General features: G+C 42.0%; 1 protein-coding gene across 2 annotated transcripts in view; it reads left to right on the forward strand.

Moving 5' to 3' along the window:
• The first annotated feature begins 202 nt into the window (after positions 1-202).
• The window catches only part of FER1L6 (fer-1 like family member 6), a 276448-nt gene continuing 254984 nt past the window's right edge, over positions 203-21666 (forward strand). For both annotated transcript variants that reach the window (XM_077493299.1, XM_077493300.1), the window contains exon 1: positions 203-342. In XM_077493299.1, coding sequence (XP_077349425.1) covers positions 290-342 — 53 coding nt within the window. In that variant the 5' untranslated portion in view covers positions 203-289. The remainder of the gene's footprint in view (positions 343-21666) is intronic.

The raw sequence follows: 21666 nt of genomic DNA on the forward strand, positions 1-21666 counted from the left end.
ATACACAATGTGGCGGTAAACTGGCAGGAACAAAAGCTGAGCTGCTATGTACATTTCTTTCCAGAATGAGACATCTCAATGTTTGGTTTAAACTTAATCACCTTTCAGTCTACAATTACTATGATAGATGGCATTCCTTTAGTGTGGGAGACGGGGAGCTGGTGAACTGCTGTGCTTAAACAACCACACCCTGTAAAGGCTGGATACAATCTAACAGGTAGCAATAAAGCACACAGTTCTCCAGCAGGTGTACGGCTGAAAACATGAGATTTCCTTGGCTGTGTAGATAATGGACTTCGGCAAGAAGAAGAGCAAAGACCAGGATAAGGAGGAAAAGACAAAGTAACGTAGCTAGGTTTTCTACTTCTATTTCATGCAGAAAATGTTTTTTGTGTGGAGTTGCCATTGCCATTGGATTTTTTTCATTATCATTTGATCATTGCCATTGGATTTTTTCCATTATCATTTGATCATTGGCATTGGATTTTGGAAGCCAAAAATGCAATTTCAGCCTTAATTTGTAAATATGTCATCATGGTCAAGAAAATCTGGGACCTTTGTGTTTGCTTTCCTGCGCCAAATTTGTAGTCTATCTGCAAATTGCTGTTCTCTATGATGAATGGCGTCCCATAGAGGACATCCTATGTCATCACAGGCCCACAGATCAGCGTACTGAAGATGCACAAAATTTTATTTCTGGTCTGCTGGCATACGATGCACTCTATGGTATTGTAGAGATAATGTTCCACAAAAAAGCTGATGATGGATGCCGTTGGTACAGGGGTAAGGTTCTCCGATCTTCATGGCTGAATAAGGACATTTGAGTTGAGGCAGACAATAACCGATATATAGTGCTTACCTCTGTTTCTTGAAGTTTTGGGTTTGGATGTGGAAGGGTAAGAACCTCTGACAGCCTTTTATTGCTATATATGCCTCTACTGGGGACATTTTTTTTCACTATTGGTCCCAGTGGCCATTTTCTTTGGTACAAACAGTGATGGAAAATCCAATATATTTGAGTTGTCACCAAACCAAGAGGTGAGGGGAAATCTTTCAATGGTTAGAACTTGTTATGGTGAAAATTGCCTAAGCCCTTGTACACACGGTTGTAAATTCAGACGGAAAATGTCCGATCGGACCGTGTTGTCAGATAATCCGACCGTGTGTGGGCTCCATCTGACTTTTTCCGTCGGAATGTCCGACCAACAAAGTTTGAGAGCTGGATATAACATTTTCCAACAACATGATCCGATCGGACAAAGTCCGATCGTTTGTAGAGAATTTCGATCATACCAAGTGCCACGCATGCTCAGCTCAAATTAGGAGACCAAAACTATTAGCTACTAGCTCGAACGTAGTTCCATCGTAACGAACTAACGTCATCACGTTCCGAACGATTGGATTTTCCGACAACTTTGTCCGACCGTGTGTATGCAGCACCCGTTTCGGACAAAATCTGTCGGAAAAAATCTAACGGATTTTGTTGTTGGAATGTCCGACCGTGTGTACAAGGGCTAAGAAGGGACATTACCTCCTTCAGAAAAGATCTGCCTTTACTTCATGTTGCATCTCTAGGACAGGAAGAAAATATACATTTCTCTGATGAGACACAAACTGAAAAAGACATTCCCTACACTATCCAGAACAAAAAAAATATTATTAGTTTCACATATACTTTAAAGTTAAATCTATATCTGACATAGATACGCATCGACTACTTGTAAAAAATTGTAATTGCATTTAGTTCAATTTTCAATTGAGATTTAAGCTAGTGGAATTTCAATCAAAATGTTTAGTTCCCTGAGTTTTCCCATTGTTAGTGTGGTCAAATGAAAACTGAAGGATGAACATTTTTTCTCATACGAACAAATTTTTAACAGTAAATGTGATTTTCATTTGGGAAATTACATTCATTCCAAAATCAAATGTTAAAAGCAAATTCCTCAATTTCCTCAATATACAGCGGGTAAAATAAGTATTGAACATGTAACCATTTTTCTAGGTAAATATATTTCTAAGGCTGGGTTCACACTATTGCGAATTGGATGTGAGTTTCCCATTCGCATAGCAGGAGATTGTGACTCCGATCCAGGTCCGAATTCAGCCAAAACTTCGGGCTGAAATCGGACCTGAAACAGTGAAGGGGGACACACTGGACTCCTGCTGTGAGCCGCTGAGTTCTCCAGTGTGAACCCAGTCTAAAGGTGCTATTGACATGAACTTTTCACCACATGTCGGTAACAACCCATGCAATCCATACATACAAAGAAACCAAAACAATTAAGTTCAGAAATTAAGTTATGTGTAAATAAATGGAATGACACAGGGAAAAAATATTGAACATGCTAAGTGAAATGTATTTAATACTTCGTACAAAATCCTTTGTTGGTAATGACAGCTTCAAGACGCCTCCGGTATGGAGAAACTAGTCGCATGCATTGATCGGGTGTGATTTTGGCTCATTCTTCCACACAAACAGTCTTCAAATCTTGAAGATTCTGTGGGCCTCTTCTATGAGCTCTGATGTTTAGTTCTTTCCATAGATTTTCTGTTGGGTTCAAATCAGGTGATTGGCTGGGCTATTATAGCAGCTTTATTTTCTTTCTTTGAAACCAATTGAGAGTTTCCTTGGCTTTGTGTGTTGGGATTATTGTCTTGCTAAAATGTCCACCCTCCTTTCATCTTCATCATCCTGGTAGATGGCAGCAGATTTTTATCAAGAATGTCTTTTTCCATTTTTCCATTCATCCTTCCTTCGAATAAATTAAGTTTAGTGCCGAATTCTGAAAAACAGCCCCACACCGTAATGTTCCCACCTCCAAACTTCACTGTTAGATATGGGGGGTGTTTTTGGGGTGATGTTCCATTTGACCTCCAAACATGGTGTGTATTATGGCATCCAAAGAGCTCAATTTTGGTCTCATCCGACCAGACTATATTCTCCCAGTATTTCACAGGCTTGTCTAAATGTAGCAAACTTTAAAGGAGCTTCAACATGGTTTTCCTTCAGTCAGTTGAGTGCATTACTTATTCTTTTCTGTGAAATAATTGTACCTGCTAATTTCAGGTCTTTATGAAGCTCTCCACACTAGTCCTTGGCTCTTGGATAACTCTTCTGATAATTCTTTTCACTCCTCTGTCAGAATTCTTGCAAGGAGCACCTGATTGTGGCCAGTTTATGGTGAAAATATGTTCTTTCCACTTCTGGATCATGGCCCCAACAGTGCTCACTGGAACATTTCGAAGTTTAGAAATCCTTTTGTAACTAATGCCATCAGTATGTTTTGCAACTATAAGGTTGCGAAGGTCTTGAGAGCGCTTTTTTATTTTACCCTTGGTAATGAGACACCTTTTTATAGGCCATCGCTTGAGACTGAACCAGCTGATATTAATTTGCACTGACATGGGGTAGGATTGCTTTCTAATTACTGATAGATTTCAGCTGTCTTAGCTTTCCATCCCCTTTTGCACCTCCCCTTCATCATGTGTTCATAACTTTTTCTGTGTATCATTCCATTTTTATGCACATAATTTAATTTCTGAACTTATTTGGTATTGTTTTTTTTTTATGTATGGATTGCATGGGTTGTTACCAACGTGTGAAAATTTCATGTCAATAGCACCTTTTGAAATATATTTACCCAGAAAAATGGTGACGTGTTCAATACTTAGTTTACCCTCTGTATTTGTACAAACCTTCATTTAAAAATCTATTTCATTAACTTAATATATACAGTCCGGAGGAAGAAGTGAAAGGAGGGACATAACTAAAATCTTTAAATACATGAAGGGGTGAATAAGGTCCCGGAAGGCAGTGTTTTCAATATGAAAAAAAGAACACGGGGACATGACATCAAGCTCAAAACCAATCTTAAATAGATGATTATATGGAAAGAGTCGTTGATGCTTGAAATAGACTTCCAGCAGAGGTTGTGAGCCAATTAACAGTAAGTGGATTCAAACATGCTTGGGAGAAACATAAATCTATACTCAGGCAAAAAAGCAAAAAAAATAAAACCCCAAAAAATGAAATGAGGGGGAAAAAGTTGGGCAGATTCGATAGTCCACTTGGATTTTTTTCTGCTGTCACTCTTCTATATTTCTAGTGTATGGCCAGCTTGAGTTTTCGATTTTTAGTTGAGTCATCTTTATCACACAGCACAGTCAAGTTTTGACCACTTCTATTTCTACTGCAGTTCAAGGCTTATGGTTTAGTCAAAGGCCACCCAGCCTGTGATTGGACAGTAAAGTATCAGCTACATACCGATGAGGTCACTCCATTGCTATCAGTCCCTATCATTTACAGTACCTTGAAAAATTATTCATACCCCTGGAAATTTAACACATTTTGTCATGTTACAACCAAAAAAGTAAATGTATTCTATTGGTATTTTATATGACCAACACAAAGTGGCACATAATTGTGAAGTGGAAGGAAAATGACAAATGGTGTTCAACATTTTTTTTTACAAATAGATATGTGAAAAGTGTGGGGTGCATTTGTATTCAGCCCCCCTGAGTCAATACTTTGTAGAACCGCCTTTCACTGCAATTACAGCTGCAAGTCTTTTTGGGGATGTCTCTACCAGCTTTGTACACCTAGAGAGTGACATTTTTGCCCATTCTTCTTTGCAAAATAGCTCAAGCTCTTTCAGATTAGATGGAGAGCATCTATGGACAGCAATTTTCAAGTCTTGCCACGACTTCTAAATTGGATTTAGGTCTGGACTTTGACTGGGCCATTCTAAGCCCTTGTACACACGGTCGGAGAATCCATCGGAATGTGTCCTATCGGACTGTGTTGTCGGATAATCCGACTCTGTGTGGTATGCATCGGACTGTTTCCGTCGGAATATCCAACGGACCAAATTTTACAACATGTTGGAAATATTTTCCGACCAACTGGTCCGATAGGACATACTCCGATCATGTGTAGAGAATTTCGATCGGACAAAGTGCCACGCATGCTCAGATCAAATTCCTACATCAAAGCTATTGGCTACTAGCCTGAACGTAGTCCCATCGTAATGAAATTACGTCATCACGTTCTGAAAGATTGGATTTTTCTACAACTTTGTCCGACCGTGTGTATGCAACAGTTTCGGACAAGATCAGACGAACAGAATCCGACGGACAAAATCCGACGGATTTGATTGTCGAAATGTCCGACTGTGTGTACAAGGGCTAAGACATAAATATGCTTTGATCTAAACCATTCCATTGTAGCTCTGGCTGTATGTTTATGGTCATTGTCCTGCTGGAAGGTGAACCTCCGCCCCAGTCTCAAGTCTTTTGCAGACTCTAACAGGTTTTCTTCTAAGATTGCCCTGTATTTGGCTCCATCCATCTTCCCATCAACTCTGACCAGCTTCCCTGTCCCTACTGAACAAAAGCATCCCCACAACATGATGCTGCCACCACCATGTTTTTCACAGTGGGGATGGTGTGTTCAGGGTGATGTGCAGTGTTAGTTTTCCACCGCACATAACGTTTTGCCTTTAGGCCAAAAAGTTCAATTTTGGTCTCATCTGACCAGAGCACCTTCTTCCACATGTTTGCTGTGTCCCTCACATGGCTTCTCGCAATCTGCAAAATGGACTTCTTATGGCTTCCTTTCAATAATGGCTTTCTTCTTGCCACTCTTCAATAAAGGCCAGATTTGTGGAGTGCACGACCAAACGTTGTCCTGTTCTCCCACCTGAGCTGTGGATCTCTGCAGCTCCTCCAGAGTTACTATGGGCCTCTTGGCTGCTTCTCTAAATTAATGCTCTCCTTGCCCAGCCTGTCAATTTAGATGGACGGCTATGTCTTGGTAGGTTTAGATTGAACAGAGCTCCGTGAGATGTTTAAAGCTTGGGATATTTTTTTATAACCTAACCCTGCTTTAAACTTCTCCACAGCTTTATTCCTGACCTGTCTGGTGTGTTCCTTGGCCTTCATCATGCTGTTTGTTCGCTAAAGTTCTCTAAAAAACCTCTGAGGGCTTCACAGAACAGCTGTATTTATACTGAGATTGAATTATGCAAAGGTGACTTCTGAAAGCAATTGGTTCCACTAGATTTTAGTCAGGGGTATTAGAGTAAAGGGGGCTGATGACGTCAGCGTATGTCGAGGTGCTTCCGGTCACTTCTAGGTGCCAGCTTCCAGTTTTCTCCCATGCACGAGTGGAACGCACGCCGGCTCTGGACATGAGCCCAGCAGCTCCATAATACAATCTCTGCAGGCTATCCTCAGTGCCAGGCTTAGGCACACATACATATATGCAGACAACCTTCATGTTTTATGTATGATTTTAAATAAACCAATAGTATTTCGCTATGTAGTGTCCCTTTGTTTCTTCCATATGGGATATTTTGGTGGAGAGGAAGACACATTACAGAGGATTCATCTGGTAACCTAGGGTATCCAATCCCGTATTTCCCAAAAGCGCATTAGACCTTCTTTTGTGGGTCTACTATCAAGACACGTCATTGGAAATATGGACTTATAAAATATAATTTGATTAAGGATTTTTTGTTCACTACCAATTTATATCTGTTTTTTTCTCATTGCACTTTATGTATATCTTCACTTTGTGTATGATATTAGGAAATATTGCACTTTATTTTATGGTATATAGTTACATAGTTAGTAAGGTTGAATAAAGACACCAGTCCATCTAGTTCATCCTGAGTGAGTGTCTACAATTGTCCCTATCCCTGTACATTGCACACTCACATCGGTCCCTACCCTCAAGGAACCCACAAACCAAGGTCCCCATTCATATACTAGGGCCAATTTTGGACAGAAGCCAATTAACCTACCTGCATGTCTTTGGAGTGTGGGAGGAAACCAGAGTACCTGGAGGAAACCCACACAGACACAGGGAGAACATGCAAACTCCAAGCAGGTAGTGTCGTGGTTGGGATGTGAACCAGTGACCCTTCTTACTGCTAGGTGAGAGTGCTAACCACTACACCACTGTGCCACCCTAACCCACTACACCACTGTGCCGCCTGTATATGACATATAAGGATATAAGGAACATAATATAACCACTCAGTGCCCCCTATCGCTCAATCTTGTTTTACTTGCACGGTGACAGGTTCACTGTTTTTTTGGGGAGCAGCTTTGTACATAAGGTATTATTATATTTTTTTATATTGCCTCAAAAAAGGTTTCTTTTTTCTGAAAGGGGGCTGAATACAAATGCACACCACACTTTTCACATATTTATTTGTAAAAAATGTTGAAAACCATTTATCATTTTCCTTCCACTTCACAATTATGTGCCACTTTGTGTTGGTCCATCACATAAAATCCCAGTAAAATAATTTTACATTTTTGGTCGTAACATGACTAAATGCAGAACATTTCAAGGGCTATAAATACTTTTTCATGGCACTGTAGCTCCACTTGCCCTATAACAGATCCTGTTGGGGTTTAAGCTTGCCCCTTCTCAGGGAAAGTTCAATTTTAAGTCATCTTTATTTGAGTTTCATGTTTTTTTTATTTTTTGCTTCCTCTTTCATATTTTCATTATTGTACGAAATATATCTGTTTGTAGATTAGCCACTAGACCAAGCAAACACTCAATTTGCAATCACTGTGCCTCCCTTGTTAAGAACTGATATGAGATAAGATATCAGCCACTTAGGTGGAACATTGTTTTCTGGTGGAGGTGGAGCACGGTTTATTGAAAGGTTTATCAACAAAAATATACAGAGTCAAGGAGCAAACATAGGAGTATACAGATCTGAATTGGTAGCCTGGATAGAATAAGGACAGTATATAGATTATAGATAGAAGAAGGTTGGTTATAAAGCAAAGTAGGTTGAAGAAATGAATGTGTGTTTAAAGGAAACCTTATTAAATGTATGGGTTATATGTGACAGTAATCTTGATATTTGGTACAAAAAGAAAGACGGCTAAAGCCAACCATAGATGGTTTGAATGTCAGGTCGGTCCCTGCTGAACCGGCTGAGATTCGAACCATCTATGGGCAGGCAGATTGTTCCCCCATTGATCCATTGATCAACTTGGCTACAACCAGCCTGTTGGATTGTCTGCAATGAATATTGCCAGCAGCTATAGCCGCTAGCAATAATCATTGTGTTTCTGGGAAGCGACTGCCTCCAGGAGAACACTCAGGGCCATCTTTAAAGCAGGGCAAAAGGGGCAGCTGCCCTGGGCCCTGTCATTGTTGTGGGGCCCAAAACAGCTGCCTCATATTTGCCAACTATCCAGGTTTAAATTCCCTTGTCCCTTGAAGTTTTATTCCTGTGCTGTGTCCCAATATCTCAGTGTGAAGTGCTGGTACTAATGCTGCCCAGCTCTGCCCTATTGTTGTGTGACTCACCTGCAGACCCTGTGTTTACATGTAAATAACGGGCATTCATATGTAAATAGAGGTGACAATACTGAGTAAATAGCTGCAGCTGGCGGCATTGATATGTAAATAAAGGTGGCATTCCTATGTATATCATGCTCCCCTGCTGTGAGGAGGTGATGTGCTGTAACCTCTAGCAACTAATTAGTGATCCGTAATGTGTGCTGTGTATGTCTCAGAGTAGGTGGAGAGGGAAATTGCATGGGGGGAGGCCCCAAGAAAATTTTTGCCCAGGGTCCAATCAATATTAAAGACGGCCCTGAGAACACTATAGCTCCACAGGAGGGGTTCGAAATCGAGCGATCTTGCAGGAAATAAAATCACATCATCTATAGCCTGTTTTGGGCCTCATTCACTCGGGGTGTACTTCAGCTTTTGCCCAGGCAAGTGCTTTGTCTATGCACAAGTTCTATGCATCTCTGGGCAGGCAGCCCCATTGATGTCTATAGGGATGCAGCAGCTGCACTAGGGTTGCCACCTTTTCTTCAAACTAAACCCGAACACCATAGAGGCACAGGGCAAAGAAAAAAATTCTGCAGTATTCCCTACAGGGTTATAAAAGACTTGGAACACCTTTGGGTGGCCCAAGAAAAGTAGTAATGTGGCGCACATAGCATGAGGTGGCAAACAGTGGGTGTTTCGAAAATACTCTTGCTGATATCAGTGCCCTGCCACCCAGTGATGCCGAACCTGCCACCAGACAGCCGCCCGCAGCTCCCGGATGGCAACGGATTTGTGTGTGGCTATCTTAGTTACTCAGGCAGCCACAGCCTGGTCTGAATAATGTGTCCAGGTTTCAGGCGGACTGAAACCTGGACACATATTTCAAAATCTGGGCTGTCCGGGTGAATCCTGGACAGATGACAACCCTGATGACACAGCTGATGCTCCAAATTTAGCATCATGAGGGTAAACGGCCCTGAATGTGGACAGTGTATGTAATTGAGAGCAGCAGCTGTGTCTGTGCAGCCTCTGCATCCCTGTGTGGGTTAACACAGCGCTCACACGGGCGTACGTTGTAGTGTGCATGAGGCCTAACACATAAAATATTTCCATCAAAAACGGTATGAGAGTAGGCAAAATAATGAGAAAGGTAGATAGATAATGGAAGAGGAAAAAAAGGAGGAGAGGGGTAGATTGTGACTGACTCACCTGGGACAGAGGTTTTTGGAGGGGACCTGAAGGCTAGCCTCTTGCCTACCGACTATGGGTCCTGGCATTTGAGGGAGATGTTCTGTTATATAATTCAAAAGGACATTATTACATTTAACAATCAATGAAGCCATGATGGTGTCTGCCAACCTGAAACTCAGTAAACAGATGTACAGTATGTGAAAAGAAAGCTGGTTAATGAGATCTGGAAGGCCCTGGGCCCTCTGTTGCCTACTAGTCTAAGGTGGTGGGAGATCACTGTTTGTATTGTTAATTGTGCTAATTAACTCACCTATTGTTTGTCTGTGAGCTAGCAAATTATTATGTGATGTGGAATGTATTTCCTTGTGACCTTGGGTCGGAAAGCCTGACCTGGAATGAGATCTCTGATTAATCACAACATTGTTCAGGTGGCTAGTTGTTTAATCAACTTAATGTCTCTAGTATATGTTGGCTAATTTGATTAACTCGTGAAGGATCCTCTATGATGGGATTGGCTATGAGTCCGCTTTACCTCGTTACATAAACCATTGTGTGATGTATTGGGTAAACATTTGGTTTTATTGTTCATGTGGTGACTGACCTACCTTTCAAGTGTATAAAAGCCTGTATTTCTGTTCAATAAAGAGTCATTCCCCTGGAGTTTACCTCACACCTTTCTGTGTACGATGTTTGGGGTAAAAAGGGCTGGTATTAGCTCTCGGTCTGCTTGAAGTGGTTTGGAGGGCAGGTGGCCATATGGCAGAAGGAAGCGCCTAGTCAGAGTGCCCAACCGGTTCCGTCACAGAGATATTAAGGGGAATAGGTGGGGGAGGAAGGTGGAAAGTCCTGGGGACAGTCAAATGGATAATAATGACCTATAGAAGGTTAGAAGTGGGTAGTAGGATTTCCAGGGTTTGCCATACAAAAGTTTTTCATGGGAGTCAGTCAAAATCTCTGTTAACTTTTCATATATCATGATTCCATTCAATCTACTGTTGACTGCCTAACCACTTGAGCACCAGCCTGTATCATTTATTACCAGGCTATTTTTCAGTTTTTAGCACTGTGATACTTTGACTGAGACTTAGGAAGGCCATACATGGGTCAAATTTAGAAAGAATCTTATATAAGAATTTTTGTTCGAATTTTGCACCATTAGTGGGCTGCAGCAACAGCCCATTTTCATGCCTTCGAATTTGAGTAATTGGGCATGTTGGAAATTTTTGGAAAAATGAACAATTTTCTAATCACGGATGAGAAGATTGTGTGAGAAATGTAATCGAAAAAGAAATGCGCATGTGCAAGCAAAGAAAATTCCCAGAAAGAAAAGAAGATTCCCAGCCATGAAAATTATTTTCTGTAGCAACAGGAGGTGAAATTGAAGGCTTGGTTAGTCGAAGTTCGAAATCAATGGTGGCACCATCGGATCACAAAATGCACAACATTTCTGATTTTCAAAAGGAAATAATTTCAAAATTTGACCATGTATGGCCAGTCTTACTCCATCATGCAACACTGTACCCAAAATAATTTTATATCATTTATATGATCTAGATTGAGATCTCTTTTTCAGAGAATGCATTAAGGTAAAAAAAATGTCCAGCCTTAAAGTGGTTCTAAAGGCTGACGTTTTTCTACCTTCATGCATTCTATGCTGCTGTTAAACCCTTCCCTGCCAGTGTCATTAGTACAGTGACAGTGCAATTTTTTTTAGCACTGATCACTGTATTAGTGTCCCCAAAAAGTTTCACTTAGGCTGCTTTCACACTGGGGCGGTATTCAGGCGTAAAAATAGCGCCTGTGTAACGCCTGAAAAAAACCAGCCCCTTTAACTCCAGTGTGAAAGCCGGAGGGCTTTCACACTGGAGCGATGCGCTGGCAGGACGGTGAAAAAAGTCCTGCCAGCCGCATCTTTGCAGCGGTGAAGGAGCGGTGTATTCACCGCTCCTAAACCGCTCCTACCCATTGAAATCAATGGGACACCGCGGCAATACCGCCGGCAAAGCGCCGCTGCAGCGCCGCTTTGCGGACGGGTTTAACCCCTTTTCGGCCGCTAGCGGGGGTTAAAACCACCCCGCTAGCGCCCGCACACCGCCGCTAAAACGACGGTAAAGCGCCGCTAAAAATAGCGGCACTTTACCGCCGACGCCGCTCCCGCTGCAGTGTGAAAGCAGCCTAAGTGTCAGATTTGTCCGCCTCAATGTCACAGTCCCGCTAAAAATCGCCAATCAGCGCCAATACTAGTGAAAAAATGAATTAATAAAAATTACATAAATCTATCTCATAGTTTGTAGACGCTATAACTTTTGCGCAAACCAATCGATATACGCTTATTGGGATTTTCTTTACCAAAAACATGTAGCAGAATACATATTGGCCAAAATTGCTGAGGAAATTAAATTTAAAAAAAAATTTTTGGGATATGTTTTATAGCATAAAGTAAAAACAACAACCACGCAATGATCAGTTTAAATAACGCATTACCGTATTACAAAAAATGGCCTGGTCAGGAAGGAAGGTAAATCTTCTGGGGCTGAAGAAGTTAATGTGAACATTTCAGGTTGAAAGTCTGTTTTGTGTTGTGCACTTTTGCTTTGCTTCTAGGTAATAATATAATAACCTTATAAAGATGAATGTACACTCATAAACCTCAGTTTATGAATGGCGTCACTTGCTGGGGGAGATTTTTTACACATATGACTTGTCCTATTCTCCAGCTGTCACCCACAATCCCCTGTTATCTCCCTTGTGTGACGCCCTGCGGATTACTATCATCTGTGCTTCCATACATAAGTGATTCTCAGAAGGAGTGGGAGCTAATATTTGAATTGCTGAATAACATTATGGGAGGGAATGGCGTTCCAATATAACCCGATAATATCATTTTTTTTGCAGCTTGGTGTGTAGGATATTGGAGAAATACAACGGACAGTTTGATCATTTGTAGCATATTTAATTCCATTGAGAAATTGCTTTAAAGCAGAACTCCGGGCAAAAACTTTTTTTTTACATGTTCTTGTTGCTAATTTCCTACCTTCACTAAATACTGTATTTATCGGCATATAACACACACTTTTTTCCCCTTAAAATCAGGAGAAAATCGTGGGTGCGTTTTATGCACCGATCCCTGCTGCCTCTGAGGGAAGAGGAGCGAGCGCCGCTAAATTACACAGAGCCGCGATCTCCTGTGTAACCAGCGCTCCGTCACTCACAGTCACACCTCCTGGCCCCTCATTGGGCCACTGTTCTGTCTATCATATGAGCAGGGCCAGGAGGCGTGGCTGTGAATGACGGAGTGACGGTTACACAGGAGACCTGTGACCTGTGTAATTCAGCGGCGCTGGGTACACAGGAGGCTGCAATAATGGGAAAGGTGAGGCTGCAGATGGGCTTGTTAACTCACTAGTTGCTTTGAAATAGCCTATTCATTTTCACATTAAACCATTAATTCCCAGGGGTTTCCTGTTTGTAAGACCAGTGGTTGCTATTCCTCCTGTTCCCCCAGCCACCGGTCTTGGCACAGCTCATCTGTAGTTCTTTTCTCCAGCAAGCAGGGATGTACTTCCAAATATAACAAAATCAGTGCAACACAACTCGAAATTCACAGCATACTGATACTGAAAACACAGGACACTAGGAATGCTCTTACAAAAAGCTGGGGTTTTTTAGGTGCCAGTAACTGTAGTCAGGATAACATACTTTAAAATTCCATCAGTTTATTCAATTTATATTTAAAAGGACACAGAGAAGAAAACATAATTTTCTGAAAAAGTTATATTAAAAACATAGAAAAAGTTCATGTTTGATATCCACATTGTGGAATTAGTTGCTTGTTATGGTGTCCTAATTCTGACATGTTTCGCCATAGATTAGGCTTCTTCAGGGGATATGTGTTACCACATCTGGACATATACAAATGAAATACATAAGAAATGTATACAGAATAACAATCAACTATAACTAATTCCACAATGTGGATATCAAGCATGAACTGTTTTTTAAATATTTATTTTAATATAACTTTTTCAGAAAATTATGTTTTCTTCTCTGTGTCCTTTTAAATGTAATTGAATAAACTGATGGCATTTAAAAGTATGTTATCTTCGCTACAGTTACTGGCACCTAAAAAATCCCAGCTCTTTGGAAGAGCATTCCTAGTGTCCTGTTGTATAGCCATTTGGGATGCAGTGCCCTTGAGACCTCCTCTGATCATTTTTTCTTGTGGAAGATGCTGAAAAAACTCTACATGAAATTATAATAAGATAATGTAAATTTATATACAGTCCCAATTGTGTAAATGCCACAGTGCATTCAGTGCAACAACAGTCTTCAATCTTGTGAAGCATCTTGAGAGTAAAAGTGATGGACTGACCAAGCCTGTCTCCAGACCTAAACCCTATTGAGCATCTGTGGGGCATCCTCAAACGGAAGATGGAGAAACAGGCAGTGGTGGAAAATAATGGTGGCCACACAAAATATTGGGGTGCACTCACTTTTGATGCCAGCGGTTTAGACATGAATGGCTGTGTGTTGAGTTATTTTGAGGGGACAGGAAATTTACACTGTTATACAAGCTGTACACTCACTACTTTACATTGTAACAAAGTGTAATTTCTTCAGTGTTTTCACATGAAAAGATATAATAAAATATTTACAAAAATGTGAGGGGTGTACTTACTTTTGGGAGATACTATATATGCTATATGTTATAGGATAATCATTTATTATTTATATATTTACTGTGAAATTACTGGTTGGAAGTAATAACTTAAAACGTTAGTAATTTGTCTGTTAAGCCACCTGCTTGAGTACAGTTTTTGAAAATATAGTAAACTACCTTAAAAATAATATATAATAGTTATTTATATATTATGTACTTATGTTAATTAACCCCTTGCCATTCAGGCCCATTCTGGCTCTTCTATCCTACATGTAATAATCATCTTTTTTTGCTAGAAAATTTACTCAGAACAAAGATTTGGATATTTTTTTTATAACCTAAGTCTGACTTGTACTTCTCAACAACATTGTCCCTTACTTGTTTGGAGAGTTCCTTCGTCTTCCTGGCAGTGTTTGGTTAGTGGTGCCTCTTGCTTAGGTGTTGCAGCCTCTGGGGCCTTTCAAAAAGGTGTTTTATATGTAATGACAGATCATGTGACACTTAGACTGCACACAGGTGGACATCATTTCACTAATTATAGATAATTGGTTGCACCAAAGCTTTTTATGGCCTTCATAACAAAGGGGGTGAATACTTATGTACATGCCAATTATCAGTTTTTTATTTCTGAAAAATAGTTTTATGTATATATTTTTCTAATTTTACTTCACCAACTTAGAATATTGTGTTCTGATCCATCACATATAATTTAGATTTTAAAAAAAAACATTGAAATAAAGGCTGTAATGTAACAAAATAGGTAAAAAGCCAAGGGGGTGAATACTTTTGCAATGCACTATATATATATATTTTTTCAGTTTCCATACAGTGTCATCTACCAAAAGACCACTGGGTGGCACCACAGCCTCAATTCAGGCACTGTACACCTGTAACATTGTACATTGCAAACATTTATTTATTTATTTTCATTTTTTGGAGTATAAAAACTCCCTAATAGCAACCTGACTGTCCTTGGTCGGACATTGGAGGGACCCCCAACCCCCCTCTATTACTGAAATAATTCAAATCATACACACACACACGCCACTTACAAGTTGCTCTTTGCGTCTTCTTCTTGAATAGACCAAGCTACTAGACTATTTTGAAAACCATGGCTTGACTGGTACATTCAAAGATAAACGAGTAATTGTAACCCCAAGACTGTATTGACTTCTTGTTTAGTTATGTTGTGTTGTGTTTGCTTTCTTTTTATTCTTTTGTTCTTTTCGATGCATTTATAACAACAATTATCACAAACATTCTCCATATTACAACCAATTGGTGCCTTATCGGTAGCTATTTTGTGCACCTGCCATGCCGGCTGGCGTAATGTTTTGTAACCTTTTACTTATGCTTTTCCAATAAAAAATATTTTGAAAGAAAAAAAAAAAAAGCAAAAAAAAAAAAAAACCTCCCTAATGAAGTACTGGTAAGTTAGTCAGAAATGTGAAATCTACGTTTTCTACTACTAAAATACGCAGATATGAGTGGAAGAATCCAAACCATGTTATTTCATTATTCATCAGCTATTAACAAGGAAACACTTATACAAGAAAAATATGCATTCTGCAAATAAAAATAGAAAAAAACAATAATATGTATTGAAAAGGAAATAAAGGCGCCAATTAGGGGACATTCACATAGCAGTTCATGGCTTTTCACCTCCCAAATCAACATACACTCACCAGCCACTTTATAAGGTGCACCTGTTCAATTGCTTGGTAACACAAATGGCTAATTAGCCAATCACATGGCAGCAACTCAATGCATTTAGGCATCAAGACGTGGTTAGGACAACTTGCTGAAGTACAAACTGAGCATCAGAATGTGGAGGAAGCAGGGCTGGACTGGGTATAAAAACCAGCCCTGGAAAAAATATCATACCAGCCCCATAGCATTATTATACCAGTCCAACATCATAACGTCATTATTTCCTTGTTCATGAAAGGAAAAACCACACATTTTAAAGCACATTTGAAGAGTGTATTATATATATATATATATATATATAAATATATAATATATATATATATATATAAAAAATATATATATATACATAGAAGGCAGATATGAAAGCACATAGAGCTTTATGTGTATATATATATATATATATATATATATAAAAGAAAATTCCAGTTAAAAGTGGTAAAATTGGTCCATCATCGAGAACCCCCCCTGAGAACGTGGGGGGGGGTGGGACTCTGCTTTCCGGAGATCACCTTCCACAGAAAGAATGGGGGGGGGGGGTTCCTGATATGAGGGGAAAACCTTTATATCAGTGCCCCCTTATATTATTGTATTCACTCCCCCTTACATCAGTGAGACCCCTCTGACTTGCCTGATGGTGCTGTCACTGACCTCCTCTCAGGTGCACTGTGCATGGCTCAGTTAGATGCCTCCAGGTTGGTGGCTCTGGTTTTATCGTATAGTCTCCTCTCCGCAGTCCACACAGATCTGACTTCTCCTATGACCTACATCCTGGTGGCACTCCCACTCTTAACTCCTTTCTAGACTCCCCCTTAGAGACTGCAGACATGATATAAGACAAGAGATGGTCAGAGGTTGCGGAAATGATATATGTGATGTTTAGAGACTGAGGACAAAATACAAGAGATGGCTAGAGACTGAGGACATGATACAAGAGATGGCTAGAGACTGAGGACAGGATACAAGAGATGGGTAGAGACTGAGGACAGGATACAAGAGATGGGTAGAGACTGAGGACAGGATACAAGAGATGGGTAGAGACTGAGAACAGGATACAAGAGAGGGGTAGAGACTGTGGACATGATACAAGAGATGGTCAGAGACTGCGGACATGACACAAGAGATGGTCAGAGGCTGCAGGCATGATACAGTAGATGTCGGAGGCTGTGAGCATGGTACAGGAGATGGTTAGAGACTGAGGACATCATACTAAAGATGGTCAGAGACTGCAGACATAGTACAAGAGATGGCCAAAGACTGCAGACATGATACAAGAGATCAATGCAGCCTCATCAGTGTCCATCAAATGCAGCCTCACTGTGCCCATCAATGCAGCTTTGCCCATCAATGCAGTCTTGTCGTGCCCGTCATTGCAGCCTCGCCGTGCCCACCAATGCAGCCTCACTGAGCCCATCATTGCAGCTTCACTGTGCCCAACATTTCAGCCTCATGGTGCCCATCAAATGCAGCTTTACCGTGCCCATGAATGCAGTCTCACTGTGCCCACCAATGCCGCCTCCCTGTGCCACCAATGCAGCCTCCCTGTGCCCATCAATCCAGCCTCACTGTGCCAATCATTGCAGCCTCACTGTGCCCATCATTGTACCTCCATGATGCCCATCAATGCAGCCTCTCTGTGCCCATCATTGCAGCCTCTTTCTGCCCATCATTGTAGCCTCACTGTTCCCACCAGTGCAACCTCACTGTGCCCACCAAAGCAGTCTCACCGTGCCCACCAATGCAGCCTCTCTGTGCCCATCATTGCAGCCTCACTGTGCCCACCAATGCAGCCTCTCTGTGCCAACCAATGCAGCCTCTCTGTGTCTACCAATGCAGCCTCTCTGTGTCCACCAATGCAGCCCCTCTGTGCCCACCAATGCAGCTTCACTTCATTGCAGCCTCTCTGCCCACCAATTGCAACCTCGCCATTTTCTGGATAACACAGCGCTCTCCTCCCTCTGTTCTCTGGTGCTCGTATGTCACTGAGCTGGGTGTGTGTGCAAGGTCCTGCCCCCCTAGACTGGCTCGTGTGATAGGCGGAACGCTAATTCAATCTACTATCACATGAGCCGGTCTAGGGGGGTGGGACCTTGCACACAGACCCAGCTCCGTGACATACAAGCGCCGGAGGACAGAGGAAGGAGAGTGCTGCAGTCGCTGCTCAAAGAAATTTCCCAGTATCCCGGTAGGCCAGTCCGGCCCTGGGAGGAAGGGGGATTTAATTGAATTTGAATATGTCATTGCTGTTGGTGCCAGATGGGCTGGTCTGAGTAGTTCAAAAACTGCTGATCTACTGGGATTTTCACACACAACCATCTCTCCGGTTTACAGAGAATGGTCCGAAATAGAGAAAATATCCAGTGAGTGGCAGTTTTGTGGAGGAAAATGCCTTGTTGATGTCAAAGGTCAGAGGAGAATAAGCAGACTAGTTCCAGATGATAGAAAGGCAACAGTAACTCAAATAACCTCTCGTTACAACCAAGGTATGCAGAATACCATCTCTGCATACCTTGCAGCAGATGGGCTACAGCAGCAGAATACCTCACCGAGTACCACTCCTTTCAGCTAAGAACAGGAAATTGAGGCTACAATTCACACAGGCTCACCAAAATCAAACAATAGAAGATTGGAAAAATGTTGCCTGGTCTGATGAGTCTCGGTTCAGGCTGGTGGTGTAATAGTGTGGGGGATATTTTCTTGGCACACTTTGGGCCCCTTAGTACGAACTGAGCATCTTTTAAACACCACGGCCTACCTGAGTATTGTTGCTGACCATGTCCATCCCTTTATGACTACAGTGTCCCCATCTTCTGATTACTATTCCAGCAGGATAATACACCATGTCACGAAGCTCCAATCATCTCACCATTGGTTTATTGTACATGACAATGAGGTCACTGCACTCCAATGGCCTCCACACTCACCAGATCTCAATCCAATAGAGCACCTTTGGGATGTGGTGGAACGGCAGATTTGCATCATGGATGTCCAGCCAGCAAATCTGTAGCAATTGTGTGATGCTATCATGCCACTATGGACCAAAATCTCTGAGAAATGTTTCCAACACCTTGTTGAATCTATGACATGAAAAAATAAGGCAGTTATGAAGGTAAAAGGGTGTCCAACCCGGTACTAGCCATGTGTACCTAATAAAATGACCGGTGAGTGTATTTCTATGGCCAATATGTTTATGTTCAGCTGCGGCTGCAGTGTGCGCAAATCACTGACAGACTGGGAAGCTCTGCAACTATCTAACTACTATCTAACTACAGTCTGCTTACAGAGCTGATCATCTGTCCATTAGCCAAATGTAACTGACACTTTTCATCATCCAGAAACTTTGGATGACGAAACGCGTCAAAAAAGTGACATCAGACACTTGCAGGAACTGGAAGTAAATGATCCGTGAACTTGTGATTTTTAGCCCTGTGATGTGTGGGCAGCCACTTGGATAAGAGTATATCAGCATGGAAAAATATTGATTGGCACAAGTCACTGTTTTATATGAGCAAATTTTAATTGAAATTTGTGGACATATTGTGACGGCATCACACATACATTTTTTGTTTTGGACTATCATACCTTGAGAATTGAAGTGCTGGGGAGTCCCTGTGAGCAGAGGAGGCGTGATGTTTTTCAATGAATGGAAGACATTTTGTTTGTTAAGAGAGAGGAGGAAATGCCAATCCCTTCACTGGCTTCCCCTACCCCACCGTATAAAATTCTAAATTCTAACCACAACATACAAGGCCATCCACAACATCGCCCCCAGTTACATCACCAACCTCATCTGCAGATATTTCCCAAATCGTCCCCTCCGCTCCTCCCAAATCGTCTCCTCCACTCTCTAGCTCCCTTGTTACCTCCTCTCATGCTTGTCTTCAGGACTTCTCCAGAGCCTCTCCCATCCTCTGGAACTCCCTGCCCCGGTATATCCGATCAGCCCCTAACCTGTCCACCTTTAGGAGATCCCTGAAAACTCACTTATTCAGGGAAGCCTATCCCACACCCACCTAAGATCGACTGTTCCCAAGCCACCCCCATCAACTCATTCCCCGCATCTATATATAATAATAATAATGTACATGTGAGCTGCAATATTTATGTGATTTTGAGCATACTACAATATACAGTATACGGCTTTTGTTTTCTGGGTTATCATTTTTGGAGGTGCGATGAAGGACACCAAGTAAAAAGAAGACACCATAGCCACCATAGAAGACGCCATAGACACCATAGAAGACACCATAGACACCATAGAATACACCATAGAAGACACCATAGAAGACACCATAGACACCATAGAACACGCCATAGACACAATAGAAGACACCATAGACACCATAGAAGACGCCATAGAAGACGCCATAGACACAATAGAAGAAACCATAGACACCATAGAAGACACCATAGAAGACACCATAGCAGACACCATAGAAGACACCATAGACACCATAGAAGACACCATAGACACCATAGAAGACGCCATAGACACAATAGAAGACGCCATAGACACAATAGAAGACACCATAGAAGACACCATAGAAGACACCATAGAAGACACCATAGAAGACACTATAGAAGACACCATAGACACCATAGAAGACGCCATAGACACCATAGAAGACACCATAGACACCATAGAAGACGCCATAGACACCATAGAAGACACCATAGACACCAAAGAAAACACCATAGATACCATATAAGACACCATAGACACCATAGAAGACACCATAGAAGACACCATAGACACCATATAAGACACCATAGACACCATAGAAGACGCCATAGACACCATAGAAGACGCCATAGACACAATAGAAGACACCATAGACACCATAGACGTTTTGGAACACAAACTTTATTTGACGCACATATCTTAAAGAGGAAGTAAACCCTGATGAGTTTACTTCCTCTTTAATTCCCTGCAAAGGTAAAGCATAATGGACTACTATGCATCGCATAGTAGCCCATTATGTGTCACTTACCTGACACAGGAGCCAGCGAAGTCACCGCTGTCCCCTGTAGTCCGCCGCATCCATCTTGTTGGTGGGGTCTTGCAGCTCCGCCGCTGTCATTCGGTGAAGCCGTGATGACGTCACTCCCGCGCATGCGCACGGGAGCCGACATGCGCGGCAGCTCCGTCGCTGAGAATGCCGCGCTCAGTGCGCCTGCGGTGCTTGTGCTTGTTTTCGGGCAAATATCTCCTAAACCATATAGGTTTAGGAGATATTTCTTGGACCTACAGGTAAGCCTTAACCACTTGCCGACCGCCGCACGCCGATGTACGTCGGCAGAATGGCACGGGCAGGCATAAGGGCTTACATGTACGTCCCTTGCCTCCCGCGGGTCGGGGGCCAGATCGGGCCCCCGCCCGGTGCCTGCGGCGGTCGGTATTCGTTCGGGAGAGATCCCGGACGAGGGGACGGCCATTCATTCATGGCCACCCCCTCGCGATCGCTCCCGGCGAATGAAATTGTCCGGTGACATCACTTCCTCTCCTGTAATGTAAACACAGGAGAGGAAGTGATGTATTCTCTCCTCCGTGTCGGTAGTTTTCGTTCCGGCACCGAGGAGAGAGCATCGGTGAGTTGCACAAGCACTACACTACACAGTAGAACATGCCAGGCACACTCACACCCCCCCTTTACCCCCCGATCACCCCCCAATTACCCCTGCCCCCCCAGTCACAGTGACACCAATTGCTTTTTTTTTTTTTTTTTTTTTGCATTGGTGTCATTTGTGACTGTAATAACTGTTAGGGCAGTTAGGGTTAGCCCCCTTTAGTTCTAAT

Source organism: Lithobates pipiens, unplaced genomic scaffold (genome assembly GCF_037356315.1).
Source record: "Lithobates pipiens isolate NorthernLeopardFrog02 unplaced genomic scaffold, aLitPip1_a1.2 Scaffold_19, whole genome shotgun sequence".
Taxonomy (NCBI): Eukaryota; Metazoa; Chordata; class Amphibia; order Anura; family Ranidae; genus Lithobates; species Lithobates pipiens.